The sequence below is a fragment of the Cyprinodon tularosa genome, unplaced genomic scaffold, assembly GCF_016077235.1.
Source record: "Cyprinodon tularosa strain WSP-4 unplaced genomic scaffold, ASM1607723v1 ctg19, whole genome shotgun sequence".
NCBI lineage: Eukaryota > Metazoa > Chordata > Actinopteri > Cyprinodontiformes > Cyprinodontidae > Cyprinodon > Cyprinodon tularosa.
Genome location: NW_024038678.1, coordinates 2,864,595 through 2,884,839, shown reverse-complemented (window position 1 = coordinate 2,884,839; position 20,245 = coordinate 2,864,595). Strand labels below are relative to the sequence as shown.

Sequence of the window (20,245 nt, the reverse complement as noted above, 5' to 3'; positions counted from 1 at the left end):
CCAGGTAATAGTCATTCCAAAAAACTTAAAAGAAGACAATCCACTTGGCTTTGTTTCCAAGTTTGAAGATGTTTCACTTCCAATCCAGGAAGCTTTTTCAATTGAAATAGTCAGGAATAGCTTTGAGTTTGAGGCTTCATAAAGTGGACTAAAAACAAAGCCTTGCTTTGGCTTAGAAGACATGCAAATTGAACTGGACGAACGGGTCCGCCCCTTTGAAATTTGGGTAATTTGGGTTCTTTGTTAGCCTGCAATACCTGATACCTGTGCATGTGTCTGAAAGGGGGTCGCTAGAGGGAATTGTAGGCCTGGCTGAGCAGGCGAGGTTTTCTGTTCCCCTGTAAGGGGGTGGGGGTTACAATTCATTGCGTTACTTATGGGGGTACACAGCAGTGAAAAAGATGGTGACTAAAACATTAACATACCTGTGTTTGGGACTGAAGAATTTCCTGGGCTTTTTTCACAATCAATACCAGTTCCTCCACAAATTTTTCTTTCTCTATATCTAGGACAAAATCCTCCTCTACCTAAAAGGGAAAACCACACAGCAGTTACAAAAAATAAGGTTTATTAATATGAGTATTGACATCACCAAAACACTGCAAGTTTTACCATGTAATCTGCAATGTCTTCAGGTGCATCTCCTTCAATATCAAATTTAAATGTCACCATCTTGTTGCTATGTGTCTCTAGCTGGCATTCTACCAGATTGTCTCCCTTCCTAGACACCTGTGAATGTTAAAATAGACAAAAACATCATACAGTGCTAGGAAGAAGTACAGGCTGCAAAGTAGTTTTAAAACATGATTTCTGGCCTTCTCACTTGGAGCATGCTGAGTTGAAACTGATGCAAACTTTTCTCAAGCTTCTGAGAGGAATTTTTTTTCTGAGACTTCGACTTCTCAGTCTTTCCATTTGCCAGATTATGTAGAGTGTCTTCTCCATTTGCTGAAACAGACCTGAGGAGAGTAATGAACATGGATATCAAATACATTTTGGAATAATTTAACAACATTTTTAGATGGAAAATAAAATTAAGAACTCAAAAAGACAAGACAAGTGAAAGCCAAAGTTGTTCACACAATAGAAAATAAACGTTTTGTAAGAAAACCTACCCTGTTGAAGAATGACATTCTGCACTTGCAAGGGATAGACCATCCTGCAGAGTATTCATAGACAAAACATGGATATAAGGAAAACACATATGCACACACAAAAAGATCAATTGCCATAATGGTAAACATTCACATATTATTATTATCATTACTGGTAATATGTTATAAAGTTCAACCCTGCCAAAAATGGTGGAACCATCAGAAGTACATTAGCACAGAATTCTGAACATACAAGAAAGCGGTGGAGGTAAACCAGTTTCTTGTATGTGTATGTGTATTTCATATATCATAATAGGGTGACCATATTTTCATTTAGGAAAACCAGGACACCTTGCGGGGGGGGGGGGGGGGGTGAGAGGAAATGTTACTTGTTACTAGGTTTTTATCTGTTACTGTGTAAATGACTTTGGCTGTAACTTAAGGACAGGTTCTAATCAATCTGCAGAGTGGGAACTATAAATCTGATAGGAGTTTCATTTTTTTATTGTTGTTTTGCACAATATGCTTAACTAAGTATTTTTTGCTGTTGAATATTAGAGATTTTGCAGATACATTTTGTAGATACATTGTTTAGATTTACTTATATCTTTCTACCCCTTTTATAGAATAAAATAGAAAATCCCTTTATTGTCCCACAATGGGCAAATTTACAGCAGCAGAAAGATTATTGAAAATGGTCACACAAATGAGGACCTTAGAAAAATGTCTAAGAATAACATAATAGGGAAGAGTTAAAATATAAAAAATAAAATTCTGTAAAGTGTTTTAACAATATAAAACTGGATAATAAATAACCAATATGCAGCTATGGACATTTTTACAGTATTGGATATTTGAAAATAGCAGCAACATCAGAGATGTGCAGAATGACAGCAGCAGGTTATTTAACTGACTAAGGTTTCTATCATTACATTTGATTTTATTTGTTCCTGCTCCCGCTGGTTGGAACCTTTATTCCACTCTGGATTCTTGTGAGTGTAGTCTTTGTTCACTTTAACTTTTTTTAAAATAAATAAATAAACAAACAGTTTTGAAAACCTCGGTTTTCATTCTTTTCCTGCTTTGTGTGTCAACTTTCACGGTTGCTAAGCAACAGAGCATACGGCGGTAAAACCCGCTGAAGGGAGGACCTGTTCGAATTTACAGCCAAAACTCTTCCGGCCTCCTTATTTTCAAGAACTTCGAAGGATCCAGTCTAGGTAGACCGTGTCCTTGGAGGATGCGTCCTAGGTTTTCGAATAGAGCCTCTGATTAAGAGCAGGGCTGCCCGCACTGACGCGGCTCAGGGATTACGTCACACGGAGCGTTGTGCGCAGTGAAATCAGGACATTTCCTCACTTTCTAAAAAAAACCCGGGACGCCCCGGACAGGACGTGAAGTACGGATATGTCCCGGGAAATACGGACGTTTGGTCACCCTATATCATAATATATCCTTACACTTGTTTTGGTGTTTATTCAATAAATAAAGAACAAATGAGCATTCACCAAATATTTCTGGAACAAAACTGTTGGGATACTTGAGTGGGAACTTAATTAGCTCCCATCAATAAAATACTGATTTAAATGGATGAAAAAGCGTCTCAGTACATAGCAGATTGATAAACTTGAACTAAAGGGACAAGGGGAGCTGTGTTCCACTACTAACTTCAACCAACTTTAAACAACACAAAGTCCCATTCTGAACTGAAAAGACAGAAATTACATAACTAATTGCAAGAAAATCACACTAGCCCTGTACTAATAGTAAAAACATTCCCAAACAACTACATTTTTCCTATAGGTAATAAAACATTTAAAGAACAGAGCCCCAAAAAATGTTTTTTGATGACAAAACGAAAGTTTGTTAGTGTAAGAAAATTCACCATAAACAATGATCTTGGGCTGACTGCTTACTATAGAGGAAATTATTATTTTGTTTATAAACTCACTGTGGAAAACTTTAAAGGGTTAAGCAATTAACTATTTCCTAAATCCAGGTAAGAAGATTTAAAAACATAATTGGGCAGAACTAAATTCTCCATAAAGGTGCCAAACTAAATAAAATATCTTGAAAAACAGCTTTTACTAAAAACCCTGCGCAAATAATATCAAGGGTGGATTTTATATCAAGCATCCTGCAACTAAATATGGATAGGGCATCTCCACAATAGTGATTAGTATAAAAGTAGCTTAAACCTATTTCAGGTAGTATAATCAATAAAAATATAAGTATAAGCAATAAGAATATAATCTGATCAACGTATTTTGTATATGTTTATTAAGTTTTCCGACATTTAGTTCTTACAGTTCAAGGAGGCTAAAAATAAATTTGACCCACACTGTAAACTGATTTAGGAATTTTTGCTTCAGGAATGAGAATGTCAGTATGTATCAAAGATGTAAAGTTACTTTTAAACACAAAATTCAGTAGGAGGCAATCTTAACCATTAGATAAATCTAGTTTTGTATTTCATGTACCTGAGCGATGGCCGGCAGGGAAATATCACAATCTTGCAGCGAGGCTTGGGGTAGTTTAGGAGCATTAGAGTCAAGCGATTGTATAGCAGAGACAGGTTGAGGAGAGGTGGGAACAAAGGATGGCTGGCCAGGTAAAGATACCTGAGCTACTGTTGAAGATGTGGGAAGCTCTGCAGCTGGGACGGGTTGTTGGGATGGTACAGAGGGTAGTGTGGTGGAGAGGCACGAGGGGCTGAGGGGAAGTTGTTGTGGAGGACACATAGCATGACACAAAAAAGATTCTTCAGACATAGGTTTCTGGTGGTCTGGCTGAGTGTGAGAATGACTTTGTGTTTGAACCTGTGTCTGTGTTTGATAGTATGTCTGGGGCTCAATGCAGGTTTGTGTATAAGTGTGAGCTGGCAGCAGATGTTTGGCATGGTGCTGTTGAGATGGAGGAGCCTCTGCCTCTAAGTGGCTATAAAGTGGGAGGGATGCGTTGGGTGACTGAAGCAAAGAAACATTACTGGAACCTGACTGTGCAGGAATCTGTATAGTCTGATGTGAAGTAGGGGGATACTGAGGAGGAAACTGACTTTTGTCAAGTGTTGTCAAATGTTGCTCTAGAGGAGATGGTTGCTGGGTTGCAGTTTGGATTAGCTGTGCAGTTAACTGAAGCTGTGTTGTAGAATTTCCTTGGGGTTCAGGAACTTGAGGATGATTTTGTAACTGCTCAACAGACTGAGGCATTAATGACTGAATGATGAAAGAGTCCACAGAGCTTCCGAGGAACTTCTGCTGGGCTGCAGGAACTGGATATAGTGCTGTTTGTCCTGGAACTACCCCTTGTCCAGTTTGCACTGGAAGATGAGAAACAGGGTGGCTAGCAGGGTCAACCGATGGAGCAAGACTCTCAGTAGTTGTCACAGCAATCTCAGTTGAGCCTGGAGACAGAATCATCTGCTGATACTGCACTAGTGGTTGCTGAAGCACCTGATGTTGTGAAATATGGGTCATATTGTGCTGCAAAGATGGCATGGCTTGGGGGAGAGGTTGTGAGGCGTGCTGTGGACTCATAAATCCAGGGTTGGGATGCCCCTGACAAAGCAGTTGGCCTTTTGTTTCTTGTTGGACAGGGGTCTGTCTGAAACCTTGCTGTGAAGTACTTTGCTGAGCATAAGTTTCTTGTTGTTTTGGACTTGGGAGAGAGGCAATTGCATTAGAATGTTGATTAGTGGCTTGGTTTTGTTGGCCCATCATCTGAATATTGATGTTTGGGACTTGACCATGTGCAACCTGGGGCTGTACAATAGTTGTGTGTTGAGGCTGATTCTGGATTAATGACTGAGCAGCTACCTCAGCCTGTGTGGGAGTTACAGGTCCAGGATAACTAGCCTGTAATGGAATTTGCTGGGTCTGCAATTGCGTTTGTCCCTGGATCATGGCTGTTGGGGTAGATACACTGACTGCAGTTGTAGCTGGTGGGGCTTGGGGCAAAGACGGGACTAAAAACTGGGTTGGAATTTGGTTCTGATTCGGGGTGTGAAAGGAACTTTGTCCTTGCTGACCCAAGAACACTGAAGCTGTCGGGAGAGGAATAGGTTTAGTCTGGATGGTCACTGGGACTTGAATTTGTGGTTGGAGTCCCTCGATGCTCACAGGAACACCCACTAAAAGTTGAGATTTGATAGAGGTGTGTTGTTGTGGCTCAGCACCAACAGCTTGCTGCTGTTGTTGGATAAGTTGTACCTCCTGCTGCTTCTCCATAGTTTCATGTCTGGCTGACTGTTGTGCAGCCTGAAGAGTTATAAGTTGTGGAGTAGACACCTCCTGCACATTAGCAGGTTGTGTCTCCATTTGCGAGGTGTTGCTACTTTGAGGTATAGGCACAGATTCTTGTTTTTCAGCTTGCTGTAGATGCTGAGTGGTGGGAGCTTGCTGTTCTTGATGTTTCATTTGGGCCTGTTGCTGAAGGACTGCATTTTGTCTGTCTAAGGCAACTTGCTGAAGATGATTTTCAAGCTTCTTCTGCAACAGAGCTTGCTGCAGATACTCTAAGCTTTGTTCAAGTTGTACTTGTTTTAATTCTTGCTGCTGCAGCTGAGCTGCCTGTTGCAGCTGGGACTGCTTTAAGATGATCTGCTTTTGCAAATGCTGTTGCATGAATGCTTGTTGTTGTTCCATGTGCTTGAATATGCTTTGCTGTTGCGTCTGCTGAGATTGTTGCTGCAGTATAGTGTTTTGTTGCTGTTGTCCAGTTCGTTCTTGTGCCTCTAGTCCTGTTTGCAATATTCCTTCCTGCTGTTGTCCTGTTTGCTGATATAACTGATGTTTCTGCTGTTGCTGTGAGGGAATCTGTGGCTGTTGTTGCATTTGTGTCTGTGTAGGTTGTCCTTGATGGAGATAACCTTGATTTTGCTGTTCAAATGTTGAAAACCCAGGAGCAAGATGCTGATCCAACAATTGCTTGTGTTGTATTGCTGTCTGCTGTTGGAGTTGTGTCTGGTGCTCCTGTTGCTGAATCAGAGCTATTTGTTGCTGCTGATCAACCTTATGCGCATATATTGGGTGTCTTTCAAGGAGTAGCAGGTGTTGATGCTGAAGTAACTGCTGTTGCTGTTGTAATAGTGTTTGCTGTTGCTGAAGCTGTTGCTGTAGTTGTTGTGATTTTCTGAAAGTTTGCTCGCAAGTTTCTCCTGTCGGTTGCAGTTCATAGGCCTGAGCTTGCTCCCCTGGCAGTGGCAATAACAAAGCTTGCGTCTCCACATTTGTTTGTGTGATCATCACTTGCTGTTGAGAAGTTGACTGGAGTGGGGGATTTAGAGTAATCTGCTGCTCAGACTGGACTGTTGCAGCTGTAAGGCTATGATGATGCTTTTCTGGCAACAGCTGAGTTGCAATAGTCTGTTGCTGTTCAGCCAGTGCGAGCTGATGTGGTTGCTGCTGATGAGTAGCAGTCTGGTGGACCATGTCTGCTTGTTGTGGAGTAATGGACTGGTGTGGACTAACAACATGCTGTGTTTGCTGAGGAGCAGAGTGGGGAGTAATGTCACTCTGCTGCATGAGAGCAACAGGTAGCTGAGTTGGCAGAGTGTGGGGCACAATGGTCCCTGCAAGTCCAGTAGGGTCGCTAACTGACATGGATGAAGGAAAAACATTAATGGGAGCTTGTGGAGAAACTGCATGTATGTTTGACTGTGAGGGAGCCATGGACACAGGAGCAGTGACCGTTTGGAATGCATCTGATGGAAATGTTTGTGACTGCTAAGTGACAATGAAGTAAGAAGGATTTGAGTAGAATATAAGAAAGGGAGGGGAGAGAAAGCGGTACAGAAATTGGGTTAGGAATTAGCCATGACAGGGAAAATAAACAGACATTTAACTTTAAAGAACAGTGTTTCCCACAGCATTTTATACAAGATAAGGAGTTTAGATCATACACTACAATTACGCTTCAGAAAACCAAAGCATGAATTTTAAGGACCCATTTTTACATTACAAACCTGTAAGTGTCTTAACCTTCTTGCATTTTAGTATCTTTACTTAATAACATCCTGTGGGAAGCTCTGTTTATTGCTACAAGGAATGCCAATCTCAGTTATGAGCCCACTGGGTTTGTTATTTAATAATTAATCAAGGAAATAGTCCATCTGAACAGAGTTATATAAAAATTTCTTTACTTAAATTAGCAATAGAATTTAAGGCTTTGTCCCTTTGTAAAAGTTGTTTATATTTGTAAAAGATGTAAACTTTTTTCACCTGAAAGTGTTGTTGCGCTACACTCTGAGATATCTGTGGAACAACGGCAGTAGGTTGAAGAAACACCTGGCCAACAGGTCCCCCTTCGATATTGGGGATGCAAACATTGGACAAACTAACACTCTGAGATACCGGCAGATTTGGAACACCTCCAGTCTCGCCAGGGCCCAGTTTGGGAGTTTCAGTGAATGCGCCAGAGTTCTGTACCACAAGAAGATGTGTAAGCACCAATTCTTCACTTCACAATCAATATACAGATTTTATATGAAACAGATGTCTATCATGAATAGGCTTAAGCATAAACCTACAGATATCAAAGGTTGAGGAGTTATCTGAGAGTGGGAGTAGGGTTCCCCTTGTAGAGAGAGTGCCTGGCTCTGTCCACTTGCATAGGATTCACAGCTGGCAGACCCAACACTTCCAGTTTCTAAAATAAATAAAAAAGCAATAAAAAACTTGGTGAAAAATGCTTTATCTAGTCTTAAAACACATTTTAAAATATATATTTTTAGCCAATACAGCTCCTTCTTTCAATTATCCTGAATTGTTTACATTTTGTCAAGCTATTCAGTTCCCCTTCAACACAATACAAGAGCATAAATGCTTTAGCAATGTAGTGCAGGAAGCAAGTTTTTGATTAGCTCTACCTGGCAAGCTAAGGGTTGTCACACCAAGCATATGTTGCTGTCTGACATGCTGATCAACTTCAGGGAGCTCCTCTGACTCCTGAACCACTCCTCCAGCTCCACTTTCTGCACCTCCTGTTTGTCCAGCTGTTCCAACCATTAGTGACGAAGGGCATGAAGGAAAAGAGAAGACATAAGAGGAGATGGTAGAATCTCTCCTGTCATCAAAGCCTTGATGAAAAAGCTGCTGCTGCCGACGCTCTCTTGACTTTTTGATTAGATTCACTCGGTCTCGGATGGATTTTCCCACTACTTTTGCATCACTCTCATGGAAGAAGCCTGACTTCACCTGTGAAAAGTAAAATGGGAAGACAAAAAGACATAACTACTTAGGGTGGTTCTAGCCTTCCGGAAAGTAGTTTATTAGTTTTGAAAGTCTGGTTTCCTTTATGACAATTACACGAATTTTGCAAAATCAGGTTTTGGTTGAATTTATTTAACCCACTGGTCATTGCTTTTAGTATGTTCATATGTCTTACCATTTCTAAAGCAACTTCCTCAGCGCTGTCATTCTCCAGGTCATAGGTGAACTCAATGGCTTCATTGTCCTTGTGTTTCCCCTTCAGCTTTTTGGGGTCTTCAACCCAAATCCGGAGAGCCAGGCAGTCCTGTGTGCCTGTGTCTTCTTCTGCCAGTTCCACTCTGACTCCTGTATCTTCTGCAAAGAATGCATGATTCAGGAGGTCTCTGATTGAGAGTCTGTAAGGGCGAAACGAAAACAAGACTGTGACAAATACATTTCCATGATGGATTAAAGACATAAAACAAAAATTGTTTTACCTCTGGCATTTGTTCTGACGAATGCAGCCCTCAATAATCTCCTTGATTTCTGGGTCATTTACTTTATCAAAGCTGGCTGGTTTAATACCCTGCATAAAAATGGCAAATAAATAAAATATTTTAAACAAGGTGTTTTAAGACGTTCTTTGTGCTCCAATATCTTGGCTATATTAACAGGTTATAACATAGAAATATTTCTTTGTTATTAGGAGTGATCAGGTGTATTTCCTTTACAGACACTTACACTTGTGACTTTGCGATAGATCTGAGCAGCATTTTGGCATTCCGAGTAGGGATATTCGGAAGTAGCCATCTCTAGCATACACATCCCAAAGGCATAAACATCGACAGATTCATCATAGTGCTCCTCATACATCTCTGGGGCCATGAACTCTGGGGTTCCTGGCAAAGCAAGAAAGCAGCTTTAAATGTAAAATTGGCTACAAAGAAAAACAGGAAGTGCAATCAATCATTGGTCTCCAGTCGTGGTCGTCCAGAGGAACTGTTATAAAAAGTTGATATGTTTGGAATACAATAGCCAACGAAGATTGCCATCAAACTAGTTATTACTAAAATTAACATTGTGCAAACTTTTAATGTCATTCTATTTTTGAGATTTTGCCCGGATATATACCACCTTCCCTGCTAACTGGGATCTTTAAATTGTTAAAGTTGTTTAAGTGCTGGAACGAGAAGTAATCTTTCCCGTTCATTCTCTAATCAGTGCTTCTCAACCTTTTTTGAGTTGCTTACCCCCTTAGCCATTTTTTGATACCATGAACACACCTGGGGTAAAATGTGTTGATTATTCTCCAAAAATAATTTAATTTCCTTAACTTGCACAGTTAATGCTCAGACATGTCATTCTTTTCAATTAGAATAAAAAATAACATAAATATGTTACGTGGAAAGTTTATAAGTACTGAAACAAATACAAAATCAAATAAAGTTACAAATCTACAAATTTGAGCTCTTCTGAATAAGCCCCTATTAATGCATCTAAACTTGGCAAATCAGGAACAAAACAAAATATTATTTAGATTCACTATGTCGTTTTTGCTTTGTTATCATCATTCACTGTGTTAATGAAACACCGACCTTTTCCTAAATCCCCAGCAAGGGGATGTTTTATCCATATATCATTGAATGCAGCTGCTTTGGGTTTGTTCCTCTTTTGTGACCTTTGTCTTTGACCCTGTCTTCCCGCTCTCACTCGCAAAGAAGTAGTGCAGGTGCACAGCACAGATACTCACACTATTCATTCATGTAAATGTTGATTATGAGATTTTCTTTTTATCTTTTTGGTTGATAAAATCTTGGTTTATTTTGCATGTGGGTCCTTACAGAGCTAGACCAACCGCAGCCCTATCTTTTTAAGAAAAATAATGAATGTTTTCAAATATTCCCTGCCAAGGACGTAATTTTGTTCGGTCCCCTGCAGTTGTTACTGTCCAAAAACAGTATTACGCTACAGTACACAGACATTCGTTGAGCACTAGGACCAAGCGGAAAACCGCAGATCAAACTGAAGCCTTCTTCCCTAACTTTAGACCATCCACAAGCTACAGATTGGCCCGCTGTCTTTTCTTGTGCCATTGGCTGTCACCACTTTCACTCCTAAGAAGCTCACTTTATAAACATCTGATATGCCACTAACTCGGGTCTGTTAATAGATGGACAAACACGCTGATGTTATTTTTCCTTATAACTTTTAAAAGATACTGATAACTGCATAATGAAAAAAACAGCACAATTATTCACTCTGACCCAATTATCCACCATCACATAAGGTTCTTTTTAAATACATCTAAATCCAAATCTTTGCCTTTTTCCTTTTTTAACGCATTGACTTTGAGGACACAGTATTCACTGAATCCCCTAATGTGTTCCAGCTACAACCACGTGCCAAGATGAAAAGATAATTACCGTCAGTAGTCATGTTTCCGATCAGTGTGTACATCTTACCTATGACACTTTTTGCATATGAGGTCCTCATAAGGGTAGCAAGTCCCAGGTCACCTATTTTAACTGATCCTGTGGGGCCTGTTATGAAAATGTTGTCACACTTGAGGTCTCGGTGGACAATCGGTGGAGTCCTGGTGTGAAGGAAGTGAAGGCCTTTCAGAATTTGTCTGCACCAACTTCTGAGGACTTTGGGTTTCATCACCTTGAAGCGCTTAAGGTAGCTGTGCACAGAATATATATGGTGTCAATACCAAGAATACAGAGCACAATGAATACAACTATAGAAGTAGAAATGTATTTTTAATATCTTTGGCATAATTCATAGTACACTTACTTTATGCAGAGATTAATTGTAGATGGGTTAAAACTACTTCGCTGTTAAAAAATATGATTAAAATGGCCTTAATTACTAAAACCTCTATAAGCTGTTTTCATTGCCAAAGAAAGCCTCCAATGAGACAACAATCATGTTGTACTTGAGTGATAACTGTGTGCTTAAAAGCTCTATTGGTAGAGCTCCTTTAATCTTGCTTAAAAGGTGTAACAGCTACAGGTAGGTCATGGTTACTGTGATCACTTTAAAGGGACACTATGCAACATTTTTCAGTTAATTAATGTGTTCCATAACGTTTTGGATGATTAAATGAGTCATTTCAGGTTGAACAAAGGTATTCTCGGCCGCCCTGGTGGTCTGTGGGGGAAATACCGCACTTGCAACTGCAGGAGCACCGACCCGCACCCACAGGCTCAGAAGTCTCGTGAGAGTCAGTCTTGCTTTACGGCGAGAACTGCTACACGCCCCCAGTTAAAAGCATTCTCGTTGCTAGCACAGTGGCGATCTTTGTGCAGTTATGCTACGTTCACGCAGCAAAAGCAGCAAAATCGCATCTGCTGCTTCCTTTTTGCTGCTTGTACCAGTTAGTTCTGACTCGTGGCTGAAGCAGCTTTGCTGCTCCGGCTGTGTCTGAGGCGCGTTGGGCGGAGCTTCACTATCCTTTCTCTGCCTTGCAGCTATATTTGCTGTGATCAGCGGGAATAAAGTAGTTTTAATATGTGTTTAAGTGAGAAAATACACCTGAAAACGTAATCAGTGCAGTCAGTTCATTCAGATTATTATCCTGCCTTCAATATTTTTTCTGTCGGAGGCGCTCAGACCCCCACATACCAGCGGGGCGCCAACAGTATGGATCCCTTCATCAGCAGCGGTTCACCGCGGCAGCTGGTAGGTGTTTTTCATCTAAATAATCCAAACTGCATATTCTGCCGGCAGATTTCTACATTTTAAGTTAATTTAGGCGTCAATAAACTGTTTAAGAGGAGAGATCATCAGCGCTGTGTCTCTCTCCCTGCGTTAAACGCACCCGACGCGCTGCTTCAGCTGCTCAGACGTGCTGCGCCTGGTGCTCAAAACGCGCCGCGGGACCTTTTGTTGCGCGTCAACCATTGACTTTGCATGTAAACTCGCTGCTTCTGTCGCGCCAGCTACGTCCAGTGTGAACGCAGCATTAGTCATTCGCTGCTAAGCTCAAAACAACCACGCCTGGCTTGACGGAGAAACCAGGAGAACAGCTGTGCATATTTACGACAGTGCACTTTTACTTTCGCCCTCTGGAGGGAGCCTCACTGGAAAATCAACACCGGTTGCATAGTGTACCTTTAAGGCTTCAGCTGTCATCTGCCATGCTTTGTGTAGGCTGTGTTCATCCCTTATGTTCTAATTTCTTACAGTATTTGGTGCTTACAATTTGAAACGAAAATGGCCAAATGCCTTTGCTTTATGTACATGTGGTACATGCTAGCACAAAACCTGCCAAATAAAATAAACAAATGGAAATCATCCTTGGAACACAATCAGGCCTAATGGAATTTTCTTTGGGAAAATGAAAGATCTTTTTTTCTATATACTGGCCCTTTTTTAAATAATAAATCTGAATGTGAGGAATACATATGTGATTTTTCACTAACGTTTTGAGTGTTCCAGATGTCATGAGCTCGGTGACCAGTACAATGCACTTCTTTCCACGCAGCACAGACTCCCAGGAATCATAAAAGCGGACTATGTTGGGATGTTGAAGTCCCTTCAACATTTCTGCCTCCTCCTTGAAACGTTGCTGCTCTGCTTTGGTTAGCTTACGGTCCTGCAAAAAAGAAACAAAAAAGTACAAGCAAAGATAAATGATCAGAATATATACACGTATGGCTTATTTACAGCACCACGGTATAAGATAGCATGAAGAGATTACATTTAAAACATCATGAGCTTGGCTACCTGTTACTTGTACAAATGTAATAAGGCATTATACCACTAGATGGTGATAGCTATCTAAAAATGCAGTAAAGCTTAGGCAACACCCAAGCTGTAGCTTTAAACACATTTTTACTGCAGATGCACCATATTGCCAATATAGCACAAAGAAGCGCTGCTGCAGGAATCAGAAATACAGTCATGCGACATTATAGAAAATAGAAAGAGCGCTTGACTATTCTTATGCACAAGAACAAATTCTACTGTACATAAAGCAAACATTGTTCTTGAATAGTATGTGTATGGTTATATAATCCATCTCAGCTTAAGTCCTTTTTAACCCTTTTCTGTGCTTTTAGCATGCAAATCCATTCGATCTATAAAATCCATTCTGAAAACAATTTGTTTAACTAACACGGTGTGCAGTACTGAAAAAGATAAAAAAAAGATATAAATAATCATAATTTAATAAAAATAATAAAATCAGAATAAAACATACTACAAAGAGTGTATTGATAAAATAGAAAAAATAACCAACTTGTACTAAGGAGCAATACCAAGACAAAAGCAGAATAAAATTCCTGTAATAAAAACATGTATTCTTAAAAATCTGTTACGTGTTTGTGATGATACAAGAGAACCTATATTGACAATACCATATTTCACTTTGCAGGAGCTCTTCCTTTTCCTTTAGGCTAGTGCATAATATTTAATTGCATTAAACAGCAGATTCATCTGCTATATGTGAGCAAACAACCTACACATTCCTGTGTTTTCCTTTTATCTGTTCAGCTACTTTTTAGAACCATTGGTACAGTAAGACGCCGTTCAGAAGAACTGCATAGTTTAAAACAGGTACCTGTCATTAAAAATACCTTAATGGTAAAAAACAAGTTTACAATAAAATTGCTCCAGCTTTAAAGTAAGATATAGAGTCCAAAGGCAGCTAATGCGGTGTCACGTACAAACAAGCCATAAATAGTGTTCATCATAAGACTGGTTTTCCACCGATCAATTCCATTGATGCTGAGCTTTTTGCTTTAAAAAAAACCCCATCACAGTCAGTGCCCTGCAGGTATTTGGGTGCAAATATGCAAAATACAAACAATATAAAAAAAAAACAAGCACCATGTAATACAACTTTTGATGGTTGAATCTATTTCTTTTATCTCTCATCACCGCAGCCCCTGCAGTGTTTGGATGCTTCTCTCCCTGTGCTCTATCCTTTTCTGGTAATACTAGTTGGGAAGGCAATTCCTTGATCCCTCCTCTTTAACAGGCAACTGAAGTGTGTCGGAAAAAATGCTGTTGGCACTATGTGGTCCTAGAATGCCTAACAATAGGTTACACCTTTCATAACACTAGTTATATTATAGTGCAAATAAAGAGATGCACATGCAAATAGCGATCAAAACTTTTTCACATTTTGTGTGGTTAAATCGAGTGCATTTTTATGGTGATTTCCTGCCATACATGGTCATATAGTAGTCAATAATTCTCCCCATCATGCATATGAAGCCCTGTTTAATTCGACACCTTAGTATACCAATTACCTTCAGATCTTATCAGTAAATAAAGTACATCTGTTTTTAGTTTATTCAAAGTATAAATCCTGCTGTTTATCGAAGACCTCAGAGAACTTCAGTGAACAAACAGCATCATGTAGACCAGGGGGCACAGCAGTTAGGTCAGGTCTGTTTTAAATATTAAGAATGCATGGCATAAGAGAGACTTAGCAATACAAAGGACATAAAAGAGCAGAAGAGGCCAATAAAAATATTGGAGGAGTAGATACAGACAAAAAAAAGATGCCTTTTTCCTTTCACCTTACAATTAGTCGAAACTTTAATGAGTACAATGCTTTTGCAATGCACTACATGTCATTATCCGTCGTTCTCCTAAGTCTTAATGCTGATTTATTTTTTCTCAAGCACATCTGTATAAAACTTTTGTACCTCGAGAACAAAAAAAAAAAAAAGGTGTTTGAGGACGAAAAGTTCTTTATTGTGACAGGATGTGCTGCTTCTGTTTGAGCCTCTCTGTCTCACTCCTCATATGGAGCATCACTCTGCTTCACTGTCTGGCACAGAGTCAGACAGGCAACCTGGTTGTGTGTTTCTGTTTGCAGCCTCCTCAGCGTCTACTTTTCCTTGTTGAGTGTCACATCAGGCAGCGTCAGTGTAAGCAGAGGTCACAAGTTCATTTAGTGTTTCTATAGCTGTTCAGTTGTGTCTAGACAAACCTTACATAAACATGTTCTTCACAAATCAACTCAAAGATGTGAAAGCACACTGTCTAATTAATTTATTAATATGACAAATTAGCATTAATACAACCACTAAGACTGATGGCTTCGTATCTATCCTTGTTAAAGGATAAAAACTCCATCACAAAGGTGAATAAATATTGACTTGCTATGTTTGTGAAGGCTGGCGGTCAGTGTTGGAGCCCTGTGTGAGGTGCTGGCAATTCTGGATAGCAGGTTGTGCTGCGCTGCTGTGCCTGGATGGGGAAGGCGGCCCCTCGGTTATCCGATTGCAGCGAGCGGTCAAGTACCGCGTCTTTTCTGCTGTACAGGTGGGAAACATTGTCTACCTGCGGTAACTGACTGTTATCCATCGCAGTTCTTGTTGTTCTGGAGCCCGGACCATAATGATATGGAAATCCGTCTGGAGCTGCGGTTATACTAAACTGTGCAACTAGCTAGGGTTTGTTGTTTTATGAAATAAAATATTTCATAAAAAAATAAATGATGCATCAGCTTTATTTCCATCAGGCAATTTATTAAAGTTATACATCAAAGAAAACAAGCCATTGCAACTTTGGTATATTGAAACCACCTGATCCAGTGAGAGCAGGATTGATGATAAAACAATCTGCTGTGATCTGAACATAGTTTGCTGTATCGGTTTGGACGCCAGATTGTCCGGTTGATTTTTATCTAATCTATTTACTTTTGGATCGAAATTTTATGCCAAACAGAGTCCTTCGGATAATTAAATATTCTTTTTCCCGATCCAAAGTCATTCCTAGAATTGGCAGCAGTACAATAGACCATTGTAATTACGTTTTAATGATCCTTTCAGAGTGCTTAACAATGCGTGATGTGGTGGTTCTATACACCCGCCCGAGGACGTTTGACTACACTGATGTCACGGCTGGGTTTCATCACATGATGGCTCTCACCGGACTCGCAGATCGCTAGAGGTGCTCAGCATACTGTAAAATCCTACGATTTATATTACTTGGAGCATTTTATTGCGATTTAGACCAGCCACATAGCGAAAAGAAACGATAATCTACCATCACACACGATAAAACTGCTCTAGATGCACTCGTTTCTATTTGAACTTTAATATTTTATCGTAACCTTCAGAGATTAGAGAAACCCTCTGCCAGAATAAGAAAATAAGCAGCCCCAGAACATAACAGGGCCTCCTACATGTTTCACAGTAGGGACTGTTTTATTTTCTTTATATACTTAATTTATCCTTCTGTGAACATAGAACTGCTTTGCCTTGGCAAACAGTTACATTTTTGTCTCATCTGTCCATAGGTCATTCGCTGAACCAAACTGGCCATTTCCAGGAAGGTTGACTACAGTCCCATATATCTTGCAATTCTAAATATGTGCAACTGCAGTCACCAGAACATCAAGCTGCTTGGGTATGGATAGCTTTTACCCTAAACATGCTTTCTCCTGACCCTTCTCAGTTGGTAAACATTATGTATTTATGTGGGCAGAAGGGCAGCAGGTATGGGATAAAACTTCTAATTGTCTGTAATATGTTTTGTACTCTGACAAAACAATATGTCAATTTAAGCTCCTTGTGGATCCAACCCTGTGTCAGTTTGTTTTGCCTCCAGGTAACGTTCTGAAGTAACTGTGACATAAGCAGAAAAATGGTCTATAATTTTCCTTCTAATCTCCTGAGTTAACTCTCTTTGCTTCCTTTGGTCCATGTTGAGTGTGGTACACACCATGTCACCAAACAACACAGCAAATACTTGTAGCCCTATATAAAGGCCACTGACTGATTACATGATTGTAGACACCTGTGATGCCATTTAGTAGGAATACCGGGTACCTTGATTTAACATGTCCCTTGGGTCACATTATTTTGGGTCTTTTCTAGAGGTACCATCCCTCTTGTCAGGCTTGTTTCTTGAGTTTATTTTTTAAACTGGATCTATTGATGCATGGTTGAAAAGCAATATCTGACTTTCATATGTTAATTTCAAAGAATTTTTGTTTATCATTACTTTAGTCAGTTTTAAGTAACTAATGTGACCATTGCGTGTTTTCTTTCAGGGTTACCAACTATTTTGTCCAGATGTGCAGTTCCCCATGAATTATTATCTATGTGATCTATGTGGAAATCCCTTTATTGTCTGTTTATGGGGAAATTCACTGCCTGCATTTGACCCATCCCCTTGGGGAGCAGTGGACTGCCATTGTTTGGTGCCCAGGGAATAGTGTGGGGTTAAGGGTTTTACTCAGGAAGTCGGAGTGGAGGCTGTGGGGATTGAACCAGGTTCTTGCAACCTTTGCAGAGCAAAAGCACACAGCTCTAGCCACTAGACAAACACTTCCCTACTCCCACTGTAGCATTTTTCTTGACAAGATTCACCAGAGGGCTGATTTTTGCTTCTGACACCGCAGTTTGCAGCTGGTCACTTAGATCAGTATATAATGTAGAAGAAAATATCTGACATAACCAAATTTCAAGGACCTAATACTACAAATTATACAATATAAACTCCACAGAACAACTCTATTAGCCAGTTGGGTCAAATGCCTCTAGGCAGGTGTAGTGAGAGCACAGCTGTGTCTTTTCAGAAGGCTGCTGTTGCTTATTTCTTATGCAAGAAGAGGAACTGTGACAGCTCTCTTAACTCCTTTGGTTGCCCTTTTAAACAACCCCCACACATCTCATTCCCTCATCGGCCACAGAAATCACATAAATATATTGAGAGCATTTTTTTTATTTAATTTACCTAAAATGCATTTTAGAAAGTAGCAGATGAAAATAATATGTAAAGTATATATATATATATATATATATATATATATATATATATATATATATATATATATATATATATATATATATATATATATATATATATATATATATATATATACATATTTAGACCAGACATCTGGCAGGGCAGAAGGTCAACCTGTAGGTTATAAATAAGCCTCATAAAACCCTGGTATAAATGGACAGGATATGGCTCACAGGGCACCTTTGGTAAATGCTAAGAGGCTGGACCATGAATACCAAAGCATGTGGGCCCTAAAACATCTGTTTTAGCAAACACCGCATTAGCATCAGATGTCAGAGAGATTACTTCTAGGTTAGACTCTTGTTTGCCGAAGTACCAGATGGACAATTAGGCATTGGCTGCTCTAACAGTCAACAGAAGGTTCATGGACATTTTTGTAAATGAAGGAGGGTGACAACTGTATGTCGCCATGTAGTATAGGTTTGGCAATAAGTTACAGATAAAAAGTTCCATCGGTCCGTTACCATCTAGGATTTAAAATTTTGGTGGAGAAAGACTGGGGTTAAATTCCCATTTTGTGATCCAGCTTTAAAAAATTCAACTGTTTTTTTTATCGCTTGTCATATCGTATGCCACTTATTGTGATATCCACAGATTGGTGTGCTGTTTTTTTTTGTTTTTGTTTTCCTCTTTTCCAAGGTGGGAGCAGTAGGCACAAGTTCTGCAGTTGATGGTCATAAAAAAAGGTGATTAAGGAAGAGCTGACTCCCTGAGACAAATAGCAGAGCATTTGCTCATATGAGAGGTAATCAGTCTCTAAACGCTTTGGGTTGCTTTAATTTTTCAAGCCTTTCTTCTAGCCTCCCCTGTCTCAGGACACCAGATTTTCCAATTGATGTTCAAGTTTGGCATTTCTGGGATCCACTCCTTAGTGTCTTTGTGGAGAACTCCTACAAAGAGCTGTCCACCCTCCAACATGCCAATGTTCCTAAGAAGAAGGATAAAAGGACAAGACATCTCTGGACAACAAACACCAAACACCTGCCAACCTCAGCTATATGGTTTGACTTAATTTCTCCTTGAAATCCACTCACCTCCATGTAAAATAAGTTCCAATCCTCAGTATTCGCTCATTTCTAATTATTTGTTAAAAATATAACCAACCTCAGCTTAATTCTTTGAAAAGTTTCAGCTCAGAACCCAGTCCAAAAAGTGCAAATCTTGTGCAAACTGTATTATAAACATCAGCTCCTTAATTGCTGTCCAATCCAGAGTCAAACACACAGCATGATACTTAATTTTGTACTAACATTATGTACGTGTATAAAATCTTTCTGGGCTTTAAGGATAAGGCATCACAGTTTCAGCAAGTTTAAATCTAGAGATTAAAAACAAAGTATTTATTAAAATAATGCATCTTATAATACATGAGGGAGTACTACTACTAAATCTGACTGACAAAGCTCCCACACTGTTGGTGGATTACGTACAACATTTGTTATGACCTTGGAAGTACCACGGATTTATTGATTCTAGAGAAGGCTGTGCAGTTAATGGTTTATGTGGTAAATGCTGTCAACAATAGCTTGCAATTTAATCTCTGTTACAGGTCAAGTTATAAAAGGTCTTTGTGGAAGAAAACAGCCCCAGGGACACTTACCAGCTGTTAGTGACCTGGAAGAACTTGTGTCTGGCTTGTTCTAGTTGATCAGTTTAAATTTGGTCTGCTCAATTCAGCTATAATCTGTTTAGATTAAATTTTATTGTTAGTTAGACATCAATGATGTATTTTATTTAATAGGGAAAACACGACTGTTATTTAATCATCATAATAAAGTTGATAGATGGCTTGTCGTTTCTTTGTAATTTGTTACACCAAGTAAAACATCAGGCATTCTCATATTATACAACCAGTGGCTTAGCAAGCTTTTAGAAATGTGTGGGTAAGGATGGTAGTTGTTGGTATCAAACCTAATTGGTACACATCTGTGTTTTGTTCCAGACAAAACAGTCTACAAATCTCTTTTAATTTAGTTAATATAGTAAAAGCTTTCTTGAATTTCCTTCTTTCATCTGCAGAATATTGCAAAAAAAAAAAAAAAAAAAAAAGAAGTGAAATATCCAGCCCAGGGGTGATGCTGAGAAACTAGTCCATGCATTTTTTACTTCAAGGCTGGACTATTGTAATTCTTTACAAACAGGAAGTCCACAAACTGTAGTTAAAAGCCTTCAGCTGATCCAAAATGC

The 20,245-nt window shown here is 39.5% G+C and overlaps 1 protein-coding gene across 1 annotated transcript in view; it reads right to left on the bottom strand.

Annotated features, from left to right (window-relative positions):
* si:dkey-151g10.3 (serine/threonine-protein kinase WNK3) overlaps positions 1 to 20,245 on the bottom strand; it is a 47,476-nt gene that overhangs the window by 9,515 nt on the left and 17,716 nt on the right. Inside the window, exons 3-15 of the mRNA XM_038283141.1 lie at positions 12,709 to 12,881; positions 10,744 to 10,964; positions 9,023 to 9,180; positions 8,779 to 8,867; positions 8,478 to 8,697; positions 7,960 to 8,287; positions 7,621 to 7,739; positions 7,313 to 7,513; positions 3,564 to 6,817; positions 1,116 to 1,292; positions 824 to 959; positions 613 to 729; positions 426 to 527 (exon numbers count right to left, since the gene is read on the bottom strand). Coding sequence (XP_038139069.1) covers positions 426 to 527; positions 613 to 729; positions 824 to 959; positions 1,116 to 1,292; positions 3,564 to 6,817; positions 7,313 to 7,513; positions 7,621 to 7,739; positions 7,960 to 8,287; positions 8,478 to 8,697; positions 8,779 to 8,867; positions 9,023 to 9,180; positions 10,744 to 10,964; positions 12,709 to 12,881 — 5,295 coding nt within the window. The remainder of the gene's footprint in view (positions 1 to 425; positions 528 to 612; positions 730 to 823; positions 960 to 1,115; positions 1,293 to 3,563; positions 6,818 to 7,312; positions 7,514 to 7,620; positions 7,740 to 7,959; positions 8,288 to 8,477; positions 8,698 to 8,778; positions 8,868 to 9,022; positions 9,181 to 10,743; positions 10,965 to 12,708; positions 12,882 to 20,245) is intronic.